The following is a 21,040-nucleotide window of genomic DNA, read 5'->3' on the forward strand; positions in this document are numbered from 1 at the left end:
CCAAAAATTCCACGTACACTGTCACACAAAGGCAAAAGGTCTTATCTCACACAGGGGCCCCAACCCTGAAAAATTCAGGAGCCTATGCCTGCTGCACTATTTAAATAAAAGGGATTAAGAACGTGGGAGGTCAGGTCTTATAACACATTAGAGAAGTTGCCAAAAAAGAATTAATTCACAGCCTGAAACCAATAACAAGAAAAAGTAGTATTTCCAATTATTGCCATTTGCAATTAATTACCCCACTTCTGTCACAACCAAGTCACTCAAAGAGAATGAAAAGAATATTTTTTATTAAAAATATGAGGAGAAACAAAACCGGGGTGGGAGGAGAATCTCACAGGCTAGCAAGCGCAACTGCCAAGGTTTTGTTCCTGTAGCTCATAAGAACTGAGATACCAAATGAAGGGGCACAGAGAGAAACTATTGTTTTGATCAAAGGCCTGCTCTGAAAATGGATAGCATTTGAGGGGGTTGCAAGTATGATGCTTGTGTAAGGAAAAACTAATTCAACAATGCACAAAAACAAACCACGGAAAGGTAAACAACACTTTTTCTTTGGCTTCATATTCCCTACTAGGCGATGAAAAAAAGACAGCTGCCCTCCGGCTTGCTTTAGAAAGGGTTATCATACAGAAGTCACATACCCAGTGATTCTCACATTAAAGGAACACACTGAGAAGCAACCAAAGTGAATCTCTACGGTGACCTACAACTTTTAAGCTGTATTGAACCACGGCTGGGAAAGGCTTTGGGTTGTATCAAATTGTGTTCCTCTGCTCATGGAAAGTTCTTGGCTCCCCAAATTCTTTCAGTGGAAGGAAGGAGGCAGACGGCTTTTACGAATTTCCTCTTTCTTCTGCAGACCCCTGTACCCCTTCCCACACTATTCCAAAGGGCCCCCACCCCCTGAAGCAAATTTACAGTGGGGGCTACCAGGAGAAGAGAGTAAGTGAGCATAAACTCTCACTTCTATTCACTAAAGCCCCCAATGCAGGGTTTCACAAACTTGTTTTTGGACTACAACTCCCATCATCCCTATCTGGCAAGACCAGTGGTTAGGGATGATGGGAATCTTAGCTGGAAAACACCTGGAGAACCAAATTTGGGAAAAGCTGCTCCAGTGGATCAAGGAGTCTTTCATGAGTGGAGGGACACAAACAGATACATTTCAGAATTTCTTGAAAGCATGCTAATAGAGTTGATTTCAAAAGTGGAGAGTGAAGTTTTAGAAAGACACTTTGTACCATACCTCTTGGTGACGCTTGCTAGATGCTACACCACTTGTTGCCTTGAGACAATTTACTGGGAGAGAAAGCTAGAGCAAGGACCTTAGAAAGCGTATTCTAGTGACTTTGAAACTAGAAAAATATGCAGTAAATGAAAACCAGCTGGCCAATAGCTGCAGCAGGAAGGTTTGCCCTTGAGGGATGTTTACATTTTCCTATGTACATCAGGCCTGCATGAGACCCAATACAAAAAAAGGCAGACTGCAAGACCAGTAACAGGCAAAGCTTCATAACCCGCTCAACTTGCTCTCATCAACATCTTGAAACGTTACCACAAAGATACCAGCACGCAGCTCAGAGGCTCTTTGTTTAAATGCTACGGCTGATTTTTCTCTGCAAGTCAGACTTGCAACAACTCCAAAGGTGCTACCAAACACAGCTGCTTGTAATGGCAGAGAAAAGAATAGGCGCACCCTGCCTCTGTGGTTTCAGTCTTCTGTAACCCATTTCTAGTGGCCTCCTACATGTTCTTGAGTCGCTCACCAAGACTGCCAGCCTGCAAATCTGTTGTTCCTATTCTGTCCTGCCTCCTTAGGTTGACATTACCGTGACTAGACCTTGTCTCTGCAAAAGAGCAAAGCTTCATACAATCTCACAGCAAACATACCTACTGGGCTCTTGGGACCAAAGACTGGAGGTCCTTCTACTGGAAAAGGTGCAAGGAACCTGCAGAGCTCCAGATTTTGTTGGAACCCTAGCCAGCATGGACAAGGATGACAGAAAATGTGGCTCAACATTGGGAGGGTCAATGGTTGCCTACCCATGCTTATTCCTGACTTAATTATATTATGTCATGTTCAGACTCTTCCAGTTGTGTAACACAAAGTAACAACTGCCTTACAAGATCTAGCTAAACATGCCTATCCCACTATCCCTATTTGTTGGTTTCTTTCTTTTTTAAGCACTGGATTCAGTCGGGATCTTGACTAAATTTAGAGAGACTTTCTCCTCAAGCCCTGAAGAATTAAGCACACAAACTAAGAAAGCTTGCATGCTGCCATTTAAACCACACAACTTGTGGAGTTTATTGATTTAGTTACACCTGAAGACCCAGGATAATCATCTGGTTGAGTTATCAGGGACCCTTAACCTTGTTAAACACCTTTAAAATACTGAAAGCTTCCACCACAGTGAGTATCTTTAAAATACTGAACATGACGCTGCAAACAATAAAACATCATAATAAAAAAGGATATATAGAAAATATATTTGGTCATTCAAACATCCTCCCCTGGAAATATTTTGATTGAACAATTGAGAGCCTAATCTATCAGAAACTTTCATGCAAGTTCTACTGAAATTAAGAAAAGGAAGCATACCAGAAAAAAACCCATAATTGTGCTTCAACAAAGCTTGAGTAACATATGCTCCCAATAGATTGTACCCGAAAACAACCAAAGTCTGCAAAATTACCTATACCAGGACGGTCCCAAAATGAATACATAACAAAACTAGGAAGGTACCACAGTAGCTTGACCTAACCACAAACAAACATATATATATATATATTAATTTGGGGAAAGTTAAAAGAGATACACATTTAATCACAGGAAGCTAATCAAAGTAGTTTCTAAATGAACTAGTTCTGCGTCTTTATTTGTTCTCCAGTGCTGTATAGTCTGGTGTTTCTTTACACTAATCTCCATCCAGACTGCCTCTCCTCCCCGCCACAAATTCTCCACTGTACCTCAGTTAATATAAATTCACATTCAGAAATGATAATTTCCCCTATTCAATCAAAACAAGACTCCCCCCCTTTTAAGGCAGCATCTTAATCCCAAGAAATATTAAATATTTGTCTTCCTATGAGCGTGGGGTGCAATTCTCCAAAATCTTCCAGTCAGACACAGTCCTTGTTCCTGAACACCACAGGGCAATAAGGATTTGATGAGTCATACTCCAGTATTGGAAACAGCCAGAAACTCATCAAACAAGGTAGCTATGCTTGACCGGGACATCTTTTTCTTCAGTCATAGCTCTCCGTTGCGTTTCCTCGCATATAAGCCCAGGCAGGCACATAATCCAATGCAACTAAGAAACATAACCAGGAGTAGGGCTAATGCATCGCCCGTATCCATAGCTGCCACAACAGGCAGCCCGATCAGGAGTGATAAAAGCACCAAGAAGAGATGGGAAGCATTCCCGGTAGCGCCCTTGTTCCCAATCATTGTTGATCCGATGAACCTGAGCCAAAGGCTAAACACAAGAGGGGTGGGAAAGAGAGGGAAAGTTTGTCAACTTCACAACCGGCATGACTTTTAAGTATTGCTAAAAAAAAAGTAGTACTTCTGCTCCCACCCACTTTGTGAGGTGTTGCTTATGATTGGCAGGAACCTTTCAAGCCATCAGAAAGAGACAAGTCGGACCGGCAACAAAATGTTCCAGTGTGGCGTTTTCACTATTCCAGTCAGCCATGCCCTTCAACAGGCCGATACATCCCACCCTCCCCTCATGCATGCCTTGCTGTTCACCTCCCCACAGTTATTTTGTATTTTCTGACCACTGAGCATGCTCAGTCTCCCCTGAGCTGTGTTTGGGGTTGCCCCTCCTCTCAGGAGCTTTTCACCATAATTTTTGTACGTCAGAAAATATTGGGGCTTTGCCAAGTCTGCTGATACTTCCCTCTGGTGCATGAGAGTTGCCATTTTGGCTACCTACGTAACAGGCACTTGTGCCTGAGCATCAGAAATGATTAGTTGAACAATGCAGAGAATAGGGAGAAAGGAGAAGATGACAGAGTGAGATACTTACTGGTTGCTCATTATCTCAGGATTTAAAGTTAGTTTATTATTGATAAAATACTTCAAAAACTGTCATCTTCCCCCCCAAATAAATCATAGCAGCATACAATAATTAAACAACTTAAAATTCTAAGAACATAAAGTAGAGAGCACATTACCAAATCACATTAATTCTCTTAAGAACACCCGACGAAATAAAAATGTTTTCAGCAGGTGGTGAAATATCACAATGGAGGGCATTTGTCTCATTTCAATACAGCGTTCCAAATTATTTGTGCCACTATGCTAAATGTATTGGTTTGCACAGCAACTATTTGAATAGCTAATGTGTTATGGAAATCCCAGCTCACTAGAATCCTAGAATTGTAGAGTTGGAAGGGACCACAAGGATCATCTAGTCCAACCCCCTGCAATTGCAGGAATCTTTTTGCTCAACACGGGGCTTGAACCCACGGCCCTGAGATTTAGAATCTTATGTACTACCAACTGAGCTATTTTGATGAAAGAACATGCATTTATTGAGAATTCATTTATTGACAATTTTCTTCATGACAACTGTTTTTGGGGGTGATGGATGGAGTAATGTGGAGGCCACAGCAGACTGACTGAAACAGTGAACAGGTACTGCAGATTGATAATCTGAAGTGAAATCTGCATTAACATTTTTTAAAAAAGAACTACAATACAAATGACAGCTCATCTACTATATATTTTGAAAAGGGGTTTGTCTGTCCCGCTGTTCTCTACACATTCGGACGCCTCTCAAAATATCATTGCTAAACTTGGCACGAGGCATTTCTGAGGTGGGGGCTGTGCTACCTGTCCATGTTTAGTTGCTGGCTGCCATTTTGAATCCAGATGGCTGGCTGACACATGACTTTTCTGTGACTGCGCCCATTTTTTGGCACAGGCTTGGCTCTCTCTTGAGATAGCATTGCCAAACTCTGCATGAGGGTTTCCGAGATGGGGGCGGCAAACTTAGTTGCTATTAGGATGCCAGGCACCAATTTGATCCAAGATGGTGGATCAAAATGTGATTTTGCCCCATTTTTGGCACAATAGGTCCAAACTCGTAAACTGTACTATTTAAAAAACAAAATGTTTATTGGTTTCTAAAAATAGACATTCCCTGTTGGTTTACTAATACAATGCTTTATTTAAACACAGCAAATTAAGCTGTGTCCTTTTGCTTTTCATTATCCCCATCCCTCAAGCACCCTCACATTCATCAGTATGCATGTTTGAGGACATGCACACAATACTGCCAGATCAAATTTCCTAACGAAGAATATTTAGGCCAAGTAACTGTTTAGTGAAATAAAGATATATTTGCAGGGCCTATTGTTATGATGCCAAATATAGTCCACTAAGTAAGGGGCACACTTCTTTTCTACCCCCCCCCCCTTTAATGGAGGGGGCAAACTTATATTTTCAAGGCCAAAGTTGTTTTAAAAAACGTATTCAAGGGCTATGCTGCATGAGATAAACAATGGTCGTTACAACATATGAGGCCATAGTGTTTCAGAATGAGGGACACCCCTTTACATTAAGGGAAGTCTTATATTACGCAGCCATGTATTTAAACACTAGCCTGGTAGTCATAAAATACAAGAAACTCATGCAGGCAAGTGTCCAGGCGGGAGGAGGAAGGGTGGAGTACCCCACTGCCTCTGTGCCTGCCAGAGACCCCAAGTGGGTTGAGGTCAGCGGTAGGGCACAAACTTTGAATTCATAAGGCCTCAGGTCTAATCCACAACATCTTCAGGTTGGTTAGGAAAGGTTCTCTGCTCAAAACCCTGGAGCGCTGCCAGCTGACTTAGATGGAACAAATGTTAAACGGCAACTTCCTGTACCACAGCAGGAAAAGCTCCCTCATCCACATGCTTCATAAAAATACAGCAGGGTTCTGCAATGGGAACAGAACTCTCTATCCTCTTCCTACTGACTCCCAGAATAACAGTAAAACATTTAAAACAGTAAAACAGCAAAACAATTTGACAGGTGTATATATAAGGATACAATAACAGAGGATTTTCTTCTAGCAACAAAGCAAACGGCAAGGTCTAAATGGCGGACTAAGACTACAATCCGTAACCCACATACCTGGGAGTAGATCCATAGCTGTCAACTTTCCCCTTTTCTTGCGAGGAATCCTATTCAGAATAAGGGAATTTCCGTTTAAAAAAGGGAAACGTTGACAGCTGTAAGTAGATCCACTGAATTCAACTTACTTGTAAGTAGACAAGGTGAGGTGTGCACACTGCGATCCCTCCTCTTCTCAAATCAACAATGAATTCCGATACTTCTCTTAAAAGTAAGCAATGCCTAATATTTAAGGAAGCATTGGTTGAAGGGGATTCCAGCCCAAGAAAGTTTATGCCCTAACAGTGGACTCTGCAGTTTCTGTTGCTACAGCAAACCAACATGGCTAACTACCCCTGTAGGAAGAGAGCAAGCTATATCCTTGGATAACACGACAGTCCCACGATCACACAACCAGCAGTACCTTACCGGGGGGTAACAGCCTGTGTATTTAGGGTATTCCCTGGAGTGGTTGGCGCTGGGATCTTAGGAAGCTGACAGCCGTCCTGGACAACGCCTACTACTAAAAAAAGAATAAGGGAGAAAAGACATAAATCAGGCAAATCAAATCGTCCTGAAACCACCCGAGGCCAGGAGGGAAAAGCTCCGCGCTTGGGAGTCACGCGCAGCGACACACGACATGGCCAGAAAAGAAACTTAAATGAAGCTGCAACTGGGAGCAACTTGGGGGCTCAACCTGTCAAGTTTTTGCTCCAAACGGGGGAAAAGGCAATTTGAAAAGCATTCGGGCAACTTGAAACCTCAGAGCGGCTGCACCGGATTCTCCGGCGCCCCGTCTGCCCACCGATCCCTTTCGAGTAGCACGGGAGCCAAACTCGCCTTACCTTCCTGGAAGCGGCCATTACAAGCAGGGAAAGAGGAAGAGCGAGCGATTGGTTTGCGCTCTTCGGAACCGCCGGCGACTACAACTCCCGTCATGCATTGCGGAGGCTTCCCGGTTAACCCTTGATTAACCGCCCCGGTTAGGGCTTTTGCTAGAAATCCCGAGCAGGGCTACTCCTGGATTATGATGAAGTCAGAGGAGAGGGAAAGCAGCCGTTTGCAATGCTTGCCTTTTTCCCCCTTCCAGCTTTCGGTTGCTTTGCGCTGCTTAAGGATAGGATTAGAAACAGAAAATAAAAAAAGGCGGTTGGCGTGATGGATCGCAGTCTTCACGCTGCTTTTTGAAGGCTCGCGGATTTGTGCTGACCGACTAATTGAATCCATTGTCGGCTTTTGACACCGGCGTGGGAGCAGCAGCAGACTCCGTGAGCCTAATAATTATGTTGTGAAAAGAAAGCGCTGTACCGCAAGTGGAAGGTGGGTGTGGAATCGCCCTAATGCAATGCTTGATCCGGAGATCTAGCAGGGAAAAGAGCTATAAGCCAACATAAACGGGTGTCTCTCCCACTGCATTCTTGGTTCTGGGCGTTGCGGTCATACTGTCCAAGTTCTAGGTCACAGGGATACGCTTTTAGGGTTGCCAGCTCCAACCAAACCACCCCTACCATGGGCATAGTCAGGATTTATGTTAGGAGGGAAGGAAACCCACCCATCATCAGCCTCCGTCCGGCTCTGTCTAGATGCAGATTGGGAATGGAATGTCTCGACAACAGTTGTTTTCACTTTCTTTCGACTCCCAGCTTCTCAGAAAAATCTGTCCAAATCGTCAGTCATTTGAAAACTAGGAAGTTAAATAAAATTGACATCAGGGAGTACCTTCCATGCGGTTAACAAGTATGTTTAGCAAAATTACAAAGAACACAACTTTTTCCCCATCTTTTAAAAAATTATATATAATCTAAAACAAGTTTTCTTGGATTTGCTGAAAACCTTTTCAGCACTCTCAAAATTCATCCTTTTTTCCATTGCAGTGAGCATTTCAATCGCAAATATTCTTATTATTTCTATTTTGAGTTAAGTATTTTTTATTTATTTACTTAATTTGTATGTGTGTGTGTGTGTGTGTGCGCGCGCGCTACTGTTCTTTCTCCTGAGATCACTAGCCTCCAGCCAGGTGAGGGGAGTGGGTGGGAATGCCTACCCCCTTTCTTGGAAAGCACCGTCATTCCTTGAGATGATGATGATAATAATAATAATAATAATAATAATAATAATAATAATAATAATAATAATAAAAAATTTATTTATACCCCACCCATCTGGCTGGATTTCCCCAGCCACTTCCAACAAAATATTAAAATACATTAGTCTATTAAACATTAAAAGCTTCCCTAAATAGGGCTGCCTTCAGATGTCTTCTAAAAGTCTTTGACATCTGGTGGGAGGGCGTTCCACAGGGCGGGTGCTAATGAGCACTTAACTGGCCGGCTACAACATTTACCTCAATAAAGGGGCCAGTTTGGCAGCTTCCTTTTGTGTATTCTACCTTCACAGATACAGAAATGAAGGTTTGGGAAGGGACCCAGGGTTCCACCTGCAAACTCACAACATCCATAAGGGAAGGACTCGTTTATAGAGCCTCATGGTAAGAGTTGGTAAGGGATTCTTGGACATTCTGCTCCTGGGCAGAAAGCCAGGCTAGACATCTAATAAATATATGAACTAATATTTAATATTTTCTAAGGTTGGCCTGCCTGATTGATGGAGATGTTTATGTAATTCAGGAAATCATACACATATCTTCTGATTTAGTGGCTGGATTTTATTTTTATGAAATGCATCATTTTGCACAGTTTCCGAGCCTGTACTGTTCACCTAATAGAAGGCTTGGCCTAAAGCCATGTTCATAATATTGTACTCTGCATATATGGAGGGCCTTTTGGTGTTTTATTAAATTTCTGAATGATAAAGCATATTTCTGGTTGTAGACATAGTACCTAAGCCCAGTTTCTACGTATTCAATATCTGGCAGGAAGCTGTCCCTGGTCGATTCTTTGTCTGCTTTAATGAGTGAGGTGGCACTTATAAATCACCCTTTGGAAACACATTTAAAGGTGTCTCAGATGGTGGTGAGTTCTATACTTGGGGTGTTATTTTCTTTTAAGAATTGAGAGATGACTTTGTAAAATTGCTCCTGTAAAAGAGCAAAGGATATAAAAAGTGACCACAGGTGATGGTATCATTGCTTCCCACCTTTGTGCTTTTCTGGGTTCAGATAACTCTTTCCATATTTTAGGGCATGCTGACTTCCTGATCAATCAGCTTTTAGAAAGTGTCAAATACGTTTGCTCACATTTTATCAACTGAGACCATTTCACACCCCACAGCTAAGTGGTATAACATATAAGCAAACTTATTGGTACCCCCCCCCCGCCCCTTTAATAAAAATTACAGTACTTGTATAATTTCGATACTGTATTGTGAACTTAACACTTTACATTTCACCTGTGTTCTTTATGGCAACATTGTGCTTTGTATCTTAAGCAAACCCTATTGAATTGATTTCCTAATTGACATATTAAATTGAATATTTTCTGCTTGTCATTCTGATCTGTAGTTCTGGTCCCCTGTGCTGGGTATTTAAAATACCAGCATGCTGCCTCATCAAGAAAGAAATTGAAAATCATGGTTTAGAGCTGCCCACTGCTACTGCCAGGTAAGCTTTGGGCCAGTGACTCACTGATTTAGGAGAGACCCAGCAGAAATCATGTTGCCAAGGCCCCTCCAAACTGAACTTTGTCAGGATGTGAGCTGATAAATTTACTGAATCAAATAAAATCGATACCATGCCTATTATGCCAACCCATTTTGACAGGACACCAACCAGCTTACCAAGTTGCACAGGTACACTCTGGTAAATGGTTACATATCCTCCAACATTTATCTGATGAAAATTGTTGTTGTTGTTGTTGTTTAGTCGTTTAGTCGTGTCCGACTCTTCGTGACCCCATGGACCAGAGAACGCCAGGCACCTCTGTCCTCCACTGCCTCCCGCAGTTTGCTCAAACTCATGCTGGTAACCTCGAAAACACTATCCAACCATCTCGTCCTCTGCCGTCCCCTTCTCCTTGTGCCCTCCATCTTTCCCAACATCAGGGTCTTCTCCAGGGAGTCTTCTCTTCTCATGAGGTGGCCAAAGTACTGGAGCCTCAGCTTCACAATCTGTCCTTCCAGTGAGCACTCAGGGTTGATTTCCTTCAGTATGGAGAGGTTTGATCTTCTTGCAGTCCATGGGACTCTCAAGAGTCTCCTCCAGCACCATAATTCAAAAGCATCAATTCTTTGGCGATCAGCCTTCTTTATGGTCCAGCTCTCACTTCCATACATCACTACTGGGAAAACCATAGCTTTAACTATACGAACCTTTGTTGGCAAGGTGATGTCTCTACTTCTCAAGATGCTGTCTAGGCCTGTCATTGCCCTTCTCCCAAGAAGCAGGCGTCTTTTAATTTCGTGGCTGCTGTCACCATCTGCAGTGATCATTGAGCCCAAGAAAGTAAAATCTCTCACTACCTCCATTTCTTCCCCTTCTATTTGCCAGGAGGTGATGGGACCAGTGGCCATGATCTTCGTTTTTTTGATGTTGAGCTTCAGACCATATTTTGCGCTCTCCTCTTTCACCCTCATTAAAAGGTTCTTTAATTCCTCCTCACTTTCTGCCATCAAGGTTGTGTCATCTGCATATCTGAGGTTGTTGATATTTCTTCCGGCAATCTTAATTCCGGCTAGGGATTCATCCAGCCCAGCCTTTCGCATGATGAATTCTGCATATAAGTTAAATAAGCAGGGAGACAAAATACAGCCTTGTCGTACTCCTTTCCCAATTTTGAACCAATCAGTTGTTCCATATCCAGTTCTAACTGTAGCTTCTTGTCCCACATAGAGATTTCTCAGGAGACAGATGAGGTGATCTGGCACTCCCATTTCTTTAAGAACTTGCCATAGTTTGCCGTGGTCGACACAGTCAAAAGCTTTTGCATAGTCAATGAAGCAGAAGTAGATGTCTTTCTGGAACTCTCTAGCTTTCTCCATAATCCAGCGCATGTTTGCAATTTGGTCTCTGGTTCCTCTGCCTCTTCTAAATCCAGCTTGCACTTCTGGGAGTTCTCGGTCCACATACTGCTTGAGCCTTCCTTGTAGAATTTTAAGCATAACCTTGTTAGCGTGTGAAATGAGTGCAATTGTGCGGTAGTTGGAGCATTCTTTGGCACTGCCCTTCTTTGGGATTGGGATGTAGACTGATCTTCTCCAATCCTCTGGCCACTGCTGAGTTTTCCAAACTTGCTGGCATATTGAGTGTAGCACCTTAACAGCATCATCTTTTAAAATTTAAATAGTTCAGCTGGAATGCCATCACTTCCACTGGCCTTGTTATTTGCAGTGCTTTCTAAGGCCCATTTGACTTCACTTTCCAGGATGTCTGGCTCAAGGTCAGCAACCACACTACCTGGGGTATACGAGACATCCATTTCTTTCTGGTATAATTCCTCTGTGTATTCTTGCCACCTCTTCTTGATGTCTTCTGCTTCTGTTAGGTCCTTTCCACTTTTGTCCTTTATTGTGGAAATCTTTGTACGAAATGTTCCTTTCATATCTCCAATTTTCTTGAACAGATCTCTGGTTCTTCCCATTCTATTGCTTTCCTCTATTTCTTTGCATTGCTCGTTTAAGAAGGTCTTCTTGTCTCTCCTTGCTATTCTTTGGAAATCTGCATTCAATTTCCTGTATCTTTCACCATCTCCCTCGCATTTTGCTTGCCTTCTCTCCCCCGCTATTTGTAAGGCCTCATTGGACAGCCACTTTGCTTTCTTGCATTTCCTTTTCATTGGGATGGTTTTCGTTGCTGCCTCCTGTATAATGTTACGAGCCTCCATCCATAGTTCTTCAGGCATTCTGTCCACCAAATCTAAATCCTTAAACCTGTTCCTCACTTCCACTGTGTATTCATAAGGGATTTGACTTAGATTGTATCTTACCGGCCCAGTGGTTTTTCCTACTTTCTTCAGTTTAAGCTTGAATTTTGCTATAAGAAGCTGATGATCTGAGCCACAGTCAGCTCCAGGTCTTGTTTTTGCTGACTGTATAGAGCTTCTCCATCTTTGGCTGCAGAGAATATAATCAATCTGATTTCGATGCTGCCCATCTGGTGATGTCCATGTGTAGAGTCGTCTCTTGTGTTGCTGGAAAAGCGTGTTTGTGATGACCAGCTTGTTCTCTTGACAGAACTCTATTAGCCTTTGCCCTGCTTCGTTTTGATCTCCAAGGCCAAACTTGCCAGTTGTTCCTTTTATCTCTTGACTCCCTACTTTAGCATTCCAATCCCCTATAATGAGAAGAACATCCTTCTTTGGTGTCACTTCTATAAGGTCTTGTAAGTCTTCATAGAATTGGTCAATTTCAGTTTCTTCAGCACAAGTAGTTGGTGCATAAACTTGGATTACTGTGATGTTAAAAGGTCTGCCTTGGATTCGTATCGAGATCATTCTATCATTTTTGAGATTGCATCCCAGTACAGCTTTCACCACTCTTTTGTTGACTATGAGGGCCACTCCATTTCTTTTATGGGTTTCTTGCCCACAGTAGTAGATATGATGGTCATCCGAACTGAATTCACCCATTCCCGTCCATTTTAGTTCACTGATGCCCAGGATGTCAATATTTATTCTTGCCATCTCATTTTTGACCACCTCCAACTTACCCAGGTTCATGGTTCTTACATTCCAGGTTCCTATGCAATATTTTTCTTTACAGCATTGGACTTTCCTTTCTGATGAAAATAGGAATATCCTATTACATAATTTATTATTATTATTATTATTATTATTATTATTATTATTATTATTAATACTCCGCCCATATTATTGGGTTGCCCTAGCCACTCTGGGCAGCTTCCGACATACTGTATATAAAAGCATAATAAAATTTTAAACATTAAAGAACTTCCTTATACAGAGTTGCCCTCAGATATCTTATAAAGGTTGTATAATTACTTATCTCCTTGGCTCGGGGGTTTTATAACCCTCCATCATTTCTCTGATTAGAATAGGGTTGTTCCACCATACCCTCCAACATTTCTCAGATGGAAATAGGGACATCCTAAGGAAAAGCAGGGCGTTCCGGAATCAAATCAAAAACTGGGACAGCTTCTGTAAATCCAGGACTGTCCCTGGAAAATAGGGACACTTGCGGGGGGCGGGGCGGTCCTGATGGTTGTCTGAATTTACCCAACATTTTGTAAGATCCTTAGTACCCAATAGACCCCTATGTAACAGTGCTGGTAAACATGGTCATATTTTAAGAAGCACAGGCTCTTTTCAGACTTAGGGTGTGTACACACTCTCGTTTGCTCTGCATTCAGTGCGCTCCCAATGCTTCTTTGGGAAGTGGTGTACACACAACATTAGCCATGATCCATATCCATGCTGTGATTTCTTATGAAGTAATGATGCGTTCCCACCCCCAAACCCCAGCTTTGATCCACATGGGGGAGGGGGGAGAACAACCTAGCTGTGTTGTAAGCTGGTATAATGTGTATATTCTGCCATATATTCACTTTCCTAGCCCAACTTCAAAGGAATTTACTTCCTAGGATGGATGATTAGGATTGCCACTTTGAAGTTATAAAAATAATATTATGTTTTCAGTTCTCCACCTTGTTACACCAAAGTGGCCAATAAAGTCCAGCTTAATTTTTTTAAAAAAACAATTCCACAGTGTACTTCAAAGTAGCCATTGATGGTATTTTGTTCCCGTCTCTTTCTTTAATTGAAAGTGATGCTGGCCATTGAAGTCCCTTCTCAGGCCCTGAAGGTGAACCAAGAGAATGAACTAATTTTAACCTTCATTCTTGCTGCATCATTATATTTAGTATAATATAGTTTGATGTACTTTCTGTTCAGGCTCCTGTGTCAAGAGTGTCAAGGGAATGGATAAATGTTCTCCTATTTTCCTCTTTTATTATTATAATTTTTCTCACTAGATTAAGGGGGGGAAGGAGAGAGAATATAATGAGAATAAAAATGCTCAATATAGGAGCATTAAAATTTGGTGATAACTCATTCTGGTGACAGACTGTAGCAAAGGCAGAGCGGAGTCTAAGAAATATTCATTCTCTTCACAAAAGGTGGAGAGAGAGAGAGAGAATATGAAATCGTATCAGAATAATTTACTCTTATGACAAAGCTCTTAAACTGGCAGTAGGCTTATGTCTCTGTTTCAGCAAGGGTATGGATATTATACCTAAAAGTAATTGTAAATCCAGATTTATAGCTAATATTATGGAAACAAAACTGATATTGGTAGCTAAATCATTTAAAAGAAAACTGTTTTATTGTGGGGGCAGCGGCGGCATACAGATATCTGTTTATCATTTCTTTATGCTTGGGGCAGAAAATTCCCCAAGCTGCATGCCTAGATATTATAGCTCTAGTCCTGCTCTAGTAGCACATAACTCTCTGTCTCAGATAAGGATGTCCATTTGTTTCTCACTCTCTGTGTTTTTTTTTTTTTTAGGATCAAAGCAGTTGGAGCTAGACTAAGCAATGCAGTGTGGATGCAGTGCTGTAGGCACAGGGGGTCTAGCTGGGTTTTGTGCCCCAGGTGAAGCCTCCAGAGGCTATTGAGGCTTCCATCTTGTGTGTGTGTGTTCACAAATGTGTGTGGGGGGGGGGTTGCCAAACTGGCTCTTTTACCCGGGTGAAATAAAGCCTAGTTTTGCCCCTGTGTGGATGCATAGTTACAGATAGGCTTCAGCATTGCCTGCACATGGCAATGTGTGTCTCCCTTGCTGGGTTATGCTCACAACTCAGTTGTATCTCCAAAGCACCACAGGTGATCCTGGATCCTGCTTGCACATAACCCTGTGGGCATCACGCCCCTTACACACACCCCACAACTTGCATATTGTTTTTAGACAGTGGGTGTGGCGTTTGCCCTCCTAGGTGCGTGACATCTACTGGGTTCATAAGGAAAGGGTTAACTAATTGTAAAATGACTAACCAATGGGAACCCAATGGGAGGAGTTAGTGTTAGAGTTAGGGTGGTTGAGAAGACAGTTTGGAGTGAGAAGAGACAGAGAGGATAAGTCTGTGGGTTGGGCTAGTCTGATGTGAGTGAGAGAATTTGTTAAGAGGAGTCAGTCAAACAGTTGAGCTAATCAGTTAGAAGGTATTAGGAAGGTATAGGCTGGTAAAGAAACTAAATTTAAGATACTGACCAGGAATATTATCTGAGAAACCATAAACTTGTTAATGTTTATAAAATAAACTTGTTTATTTGGTTCACTTTTAACAACTGTCTGAACTCAGTGTTTTACCCGAGAGTAACGGGTTGGTGGCAGCGGGGAAGGGAGCACAGTGGTGGCACAGGGATCAATAGACCGTTAAACGTCTGGGGACCATGTGTGATCACCACAGTGGGCTGCATTGAGCTTGCTGGTCTGCTCCTTTAAGATCGAGGTACCAAGAGACATTGCATCCTCTTCCAATGCCACTGTATTGAATGCACCAAAGCCAGGGGAATAGAATGGCCAATATTTGGACTTGCATTTAATCTAATGACCCTTTCACAGCAGAAGTGCTTTCATGAAATTGACAATAATTCTCTTTCACCATCCCCATTCATTTCAATGGGATTTAGGCAGAAGAACATGGGGGTAAATTGTGTCTTCAGTCTGTTGCTCACAGGACACATGGAAATAAATCAATCCTCCAACAGCCTTTAGTTTGGAAAATTCACGTCTTTAATGTGTCTCCCGCTATTTATTAGGCCAGGGAGGAAAATATTTCAAAGTCACAGCACCCGTAACCATATCCTAACAACAGAACGCGTGGAAGAAAAATCCATATTGCTCCAACTGCATTGTCAATTATAATAAAAAGGTTTATGTTGATCTTTGCGAAAGTGGGTTATGTTTCTCAGCGTGTTTGCAATATAAGTTGCTAGCTAAGTGCAATTGTCCCCCTCGCCCTAGGTAGGCTGTCAAAACCATAACATGGCAGCATGTTCCTTTTGTGTGAGATGAAACAATGATGCTGCCAGTAAGAATATGTCAAGCTGGTACATTTTCGCCTGTCTTAAAGTGGGCAGCCTGATCGTCACCACCTGATTGTGACACTCCAAAACATTACTGTCAGCTTGGCTTCCTCCGATCACAGAATAAGAACAAAGGTATGTCAGCTTGAATAATCATTTAAATAATTTAAAGATGCCGACTCAAGTGTGTGTGTGTATTTTTTTTTTTTACTCGAGAAAGACAAATTGCATGTCAACCTATCACTAAGTGCTAAAACTCTATGCTACGGCAGTTTATGCTTCAGTTTTCTCTAATCTGGTTCCTGTAAAACAAATCTTCCTTCTCAAAAAAAGAAGAAATGGTTGATCAGTCCTAAAATTTATACCTCCCGTTCCTTCTCAGTTTTCTAAGGCCTGAGACAGACATGTTTCTCTCAAACAGTGGGTACATCTTCTCCCTACTGAGAAACATACATCTTCCAACTCCACCATCACTGCCAAACCTTTCTGTCTTTGCTTCCGAGACTTCACCAGCATTGCCAACCATCACCACCATCACCAGAAAGCTCTGGGTGACCACCATAAGTGGTTTCATGATTGCCATGAGAGCCTGCCAAACAGTGCTCTGCATAGCTGGGTGGGAAAGTGGAAAGAAGGTTGCTTTGTGATTGTCACACCAACCAACCAACCAACCAACCAACCAACCAACCAACCAACATTCTACACATCAGGCTTGACCTTAAAAATAGCTGCTTCCAAGCTCAGCTGATGATGGAAGCTTGTTCACCTATCCAGAAAGGGGGAACTGGGCTGACATTTCCCTGGCTATCAGGAAAGAGATTACCGGATATGAAGGTGTGCAGATGTGCATATATTAAACAGACCCAGTTCCCTGCCAGTAATGGTACACTCTTTTATCAACTCCAGCAATTATTACTATTATTATTATTAGAATTTATATATCGCCCTATACCCCGGGGGTCTCAGGGCAGTTCACAGAATAATGTTTGTGCTTACCGATGTACTTCTGAAAGGACTTGGCATCTGTGGCATACTCCCACTGGAACAACTATAAGAATAACAATACTGATTCTGGAAATAAGACATCTCTTCCTTTGTGTAGTTTGCCTCTGGGCTTATTTCTGAGAGTGTGAAATTATGCTGCACGCGTGCCATAAAATATATTAGCATATGTGCCCATGTCATTATTAGGAGTTTGTTTCCCTTCTCCTTCATTTGGCTTTGTCACATTGCTTGCCAGTGCTGCTGATTCCCTCTGGCCATTCTTCATTCCCCTTCGCAATGACACAGCAAAGGAACAGCAGTTTAAGGGCCATGCTGTGGTCATTTCTGCAACTGGCCAAATCTTTCCTTTAGCAAATGTGTTCTGAGCCTTCCCCTCCATTTCCCCTAGCTAATTCCTAAGGAAGAGGGGGACTTATGCAATAAAGGAAAGCTGCATTTCTGAAGTTGGCCTACATTCTATTTAGGTATATTGCCATATGTAAGAAACAATTTGCATAGATAGTACTTTCTTTTCTGGGTGACACAGATTTGTACTCAAAATTACTAAGGAAAGAAGTAACATGATCCATATTTGGTATACCAGTTGTGATTTTGGTTTGACTGAGTATTATCAAAGGATAGTATGGTCTTGCAAAGGATCTATAGTTCTGCAAAGTTTGGGCCACTTAGAGTGGAGTTTCAAATAATCAACAAAGATCCTAAGGTTCTGCTTCTCCATGTATGTTAAACATCCAATGAGGCTTATTTAGTCCTAGAAAATCTATAGGCAAAAGTTCATAGGGGCTAGAACGTAAGAAACCCAACATGCTAACGAATGAAGTACTGGATAGTGATGGTTTTAATCATTATAATTTTTGTTTGGAATAAGGATTGGAAATCAGGGATCCTTCACACATTGAAAAATCCCTATATAGTCACTTTTACATGCCGCTTTTATGTAGAAAAATTCTACACAACCTATAGGGTTGTACCAGCTAGTTAGGGACCAATTCTCAGGCTCCCTCAGAGGATGACACAGGATGGGAAGAAAACTGGGTTCAGGAACCAACCTAGGAGACAGTTTCCAAAGTAAGTCCACTGCCAGAGGCTGACTTGGAAGGGGAGCTCTGGGGGGTTGCAGTGCTGCCATCTGCTATGCCTGAGGAGGCAGTCCTGCCATATCCTACGTCTCTGACTTAGAACACTCATTCTTAGAACAAACTATGGTTTATAGGGGCACCAGTGTCTTCCTTGGCAGTGTAGGCACATTCAGAATATGGCATAGCCTACTTAAGCCCAAGCAGTTTTCCTATAAGAAAGCAGAGCTTGAGATACCCACGTGGCTGTGGGACAGGTTAATCTTACAGTTGGCTCATGATAATTGTCAAGAGTAACTCTCTGCTTGTTGGTTTGACTTCATAACCATCAGCTGCCCCCAACCACACACATTGAGCTGTCCGTGGTGCTGACCACTTGCAGCCTATCTTGCTGTGTTCAGCCAGTGCTTCCGCATGAGCAGAACAGAACAGAAAACATATACATGCACAATAAGTGTAATAAGGCCAGCCACAGCACAGCTCATTGTGGAAAGCAGCTTATAAGTAAACTCAATCAATCAATCAATTAGTCACCCACAGCAATCTACATAGGTGGTGGATTGTCATATTCAGGAATCACACAATTTTCTACATATGAGGAACGTCTGTGTACAAATGTAACAGTGTTATGGAGCCGTCAGTCTTCCTGGTACCATATATTAGCAAAAGCATAATGGATACAGTGTTATCTGACGGGAGGTAGCAATTTTAATATGCGACTTGCTTTATCACACTCATACATTCTTTCAACAGTCAGGTTTAGTAATAAGTATTGCTATTTTGCAGATTGAGAAATGGGTCTCAGTCTGCCTGCCTGCCTGCCTTGGAGTGGGAGGAAAAGGAATAATTCAGAATATCTGCAGGACTGTCACGTAGAAGACTGAGCAGACTTGTTCCCTGCTGCTCCAGCAGCCAGAACTAGAACTAATTGGTGAAAATGGCAAGGAAACAGATTTGGGCTAAACATTAGGAGGAATGTCTTAACAAGAAGAGAGGCTAGTGGAGTCATCAGGGTTTGGCCCTGCTCAGACTTTGAACCTGAAGCCCCATAAGAGAAGCAGAGCCTGAAAAGTCAATAGATCTGAGTATCCCTGCTGCAGGACTGAAGGCCCCCATACTAGCTGCCTGGATTTCTGACTGACTTAGATTCTCCTCACCACCCACAACAGATGGCATGGTGAGGTTGCACCACTCACCTGACCTCCCTTGGGCTGAGGGGCTGCTGCATACCTGGATGGAGTGGCGGAGGGAAGAGACTAGCATGGTGCAAACACGCCATTGGAGCCAGGGCTCCCGCCTGTGTGTTTACACCATGCCAACCTTGCTGCCCAAGGGAGAATGAGGCAGAACTAATTGCACATTAGTCTACTTGAGAGGTGGGGAAGTACATGAAGGCACTTGCCCAAGTCAGGGTCTGTCTGAGAGCCAGGAAACTGTGGGGCCTCCACTTCCTATATAAGCTCCTAGTGTGAGCTGCTTCACTGCTGAAGTAGCACACCTCTTTCAAGCTCCCTGAATTGGGGAAATGGAGAGGAGTGGACTGCCTTAGGAGGTAGTAGATGCTCCTTCACTGGTGGTGTTTAAGTAGGGCCTGGATGATCACCTAACAGTGATGGTGTAATTGGAAGAGTTTTGCATTTGGGTAGGAGATTGAATGATATAACGTCCAAAATTCCTTCTAGTTCTAACACTGTGTTACTCCACACAACTGTATGAATAGCTGGAGACCACAATCCAAAGGACCATGTGGAAATCTCAGTCAGTGTACTGATGCTTCTGAGGTCCTCTTATCAAAGCCCTCTGTTGTGTCTTCCCACAGCCCATGTGTCTGTGGAAGTGGAAATGAAATGGACTTTAGGTGCAGATTCAGACCCATCACAAGGAGAAGCTGAGATCCAGTGTGGTGTAGTGGCTAGGGTGTTGGAGTAGGGCCTGGGAGACTAGGGTTCAAATAATCGCACAAAGTTATTTGGATGACCTTGGGCCAACAAAGCAAGGCAAATTGCAAATGATGTATGCCACCTTGAGCTCCTTGGGAAATATTGGGGTTCACTATCCCAATACGCTGTGGGTTCATCCTGGACGGCCAATAAAATCCAGACTCCAGTTGTCAGTCAAACAGGACATTTATTTGGGCATTGTAAGGCTGGTGCAACACAACCTCTGCCAGCAAGTAATTGAGCAGTGGCACTTCTAATATGAAAAACAACAACAACAACAACAGGCATTAAGCACTTACAAGCAAAGGGAAGCAAATGAGTGATTATATGTGGCAATACTTCCTTCTACTAGTTTCAACAGGTTTTAATCATGAGGCATAACAACTTTCTTATTTTCCCCTCAGTTATAGTAACAGATCCTGCGTACATGTAATTCCATCCTTTTCCCGTGGTTCTTTTGCAAACACAATCTTCACATTCCAGCCTTCACTTGCTCAGCCCTTCTCACACACATTTCAGTTTTCATTCTTTATTTCATTTAATTTCAATTACAAGCTCTTGGGAGGAAAGGTGGATTATAAATGTATAGAATAAAGTAAATAAATGCATGGGCATGCAGAAGATCTAATGTGCATGCAAGAGACATTACCGGGCACTATGGATTATACTCAAGCAGGTATCAACTGGGGTTCTGTAGAGCTATGTCATAAAATGTCAAGAAAAAATGTAAGAAGTTTGATTTCTCTGGGATTCTCTGGGTGGGCAAAATTCCTCAAGAAGCAGCACGAATGTGCTCTTGTGGAGTAAATTCTTTAATTTAGGAGGAACAGGGAGGAGAACCCCCACCTCATCATTAGTATCCAGCAAATAATAGCTTTTAATCTCCAAGCATGCTCTGCCTTCATGAAAATCCACAAGCAGCAAAGCATAACCAAACCTGGTGTTTTCACTTTAAAGTGCTGGAACCCATA

The 21,040-nt window shown here is 42.4% G+C and overlaps 1 protein-coding gene across 1 annotated transcript; it reads right to left on the minus strand.

Moving 5' to 3' along the window:
* Nucleotides 1–276: 276 nt before the first annotated feature.
* SMIM30 (small integral membrane protein 30) lies at nt 277–7,108 on the minus strand. Its single transcript, XM_083699550.1, has 3 exons — nt 6,958–7,108; nt 6,542–6,635; nt 277–3,485 (listed from the first exon to the last, which is right to left on the minus strand). Exons 1-3 carry the CDS (start codon nt 7,049–7,051, stop codon nt 3,260–3,262), a joined length of 414 nt encoding a protein of 137 aa, XP_083555676.1. The 5' UTR covers nt 7,052–7,108; the 3' UTR covers nt 277–3,259.
* Between the last annotated feature and the right edge of the window lie 13,932 nt (nt 7,109–21,040).

The sequence above is a fragment of the Podarcis gaigeae genome (genome assembly GCF_964106915.1).
Source record: "Podarcis gaigeae genome assembly, chromosome: 10".
NCBI lineage: Eukaryota > Metazoa > Chordata > Lepidosauria > Squamata > Lacertidae > Podarcis > Podarcis gaigeae.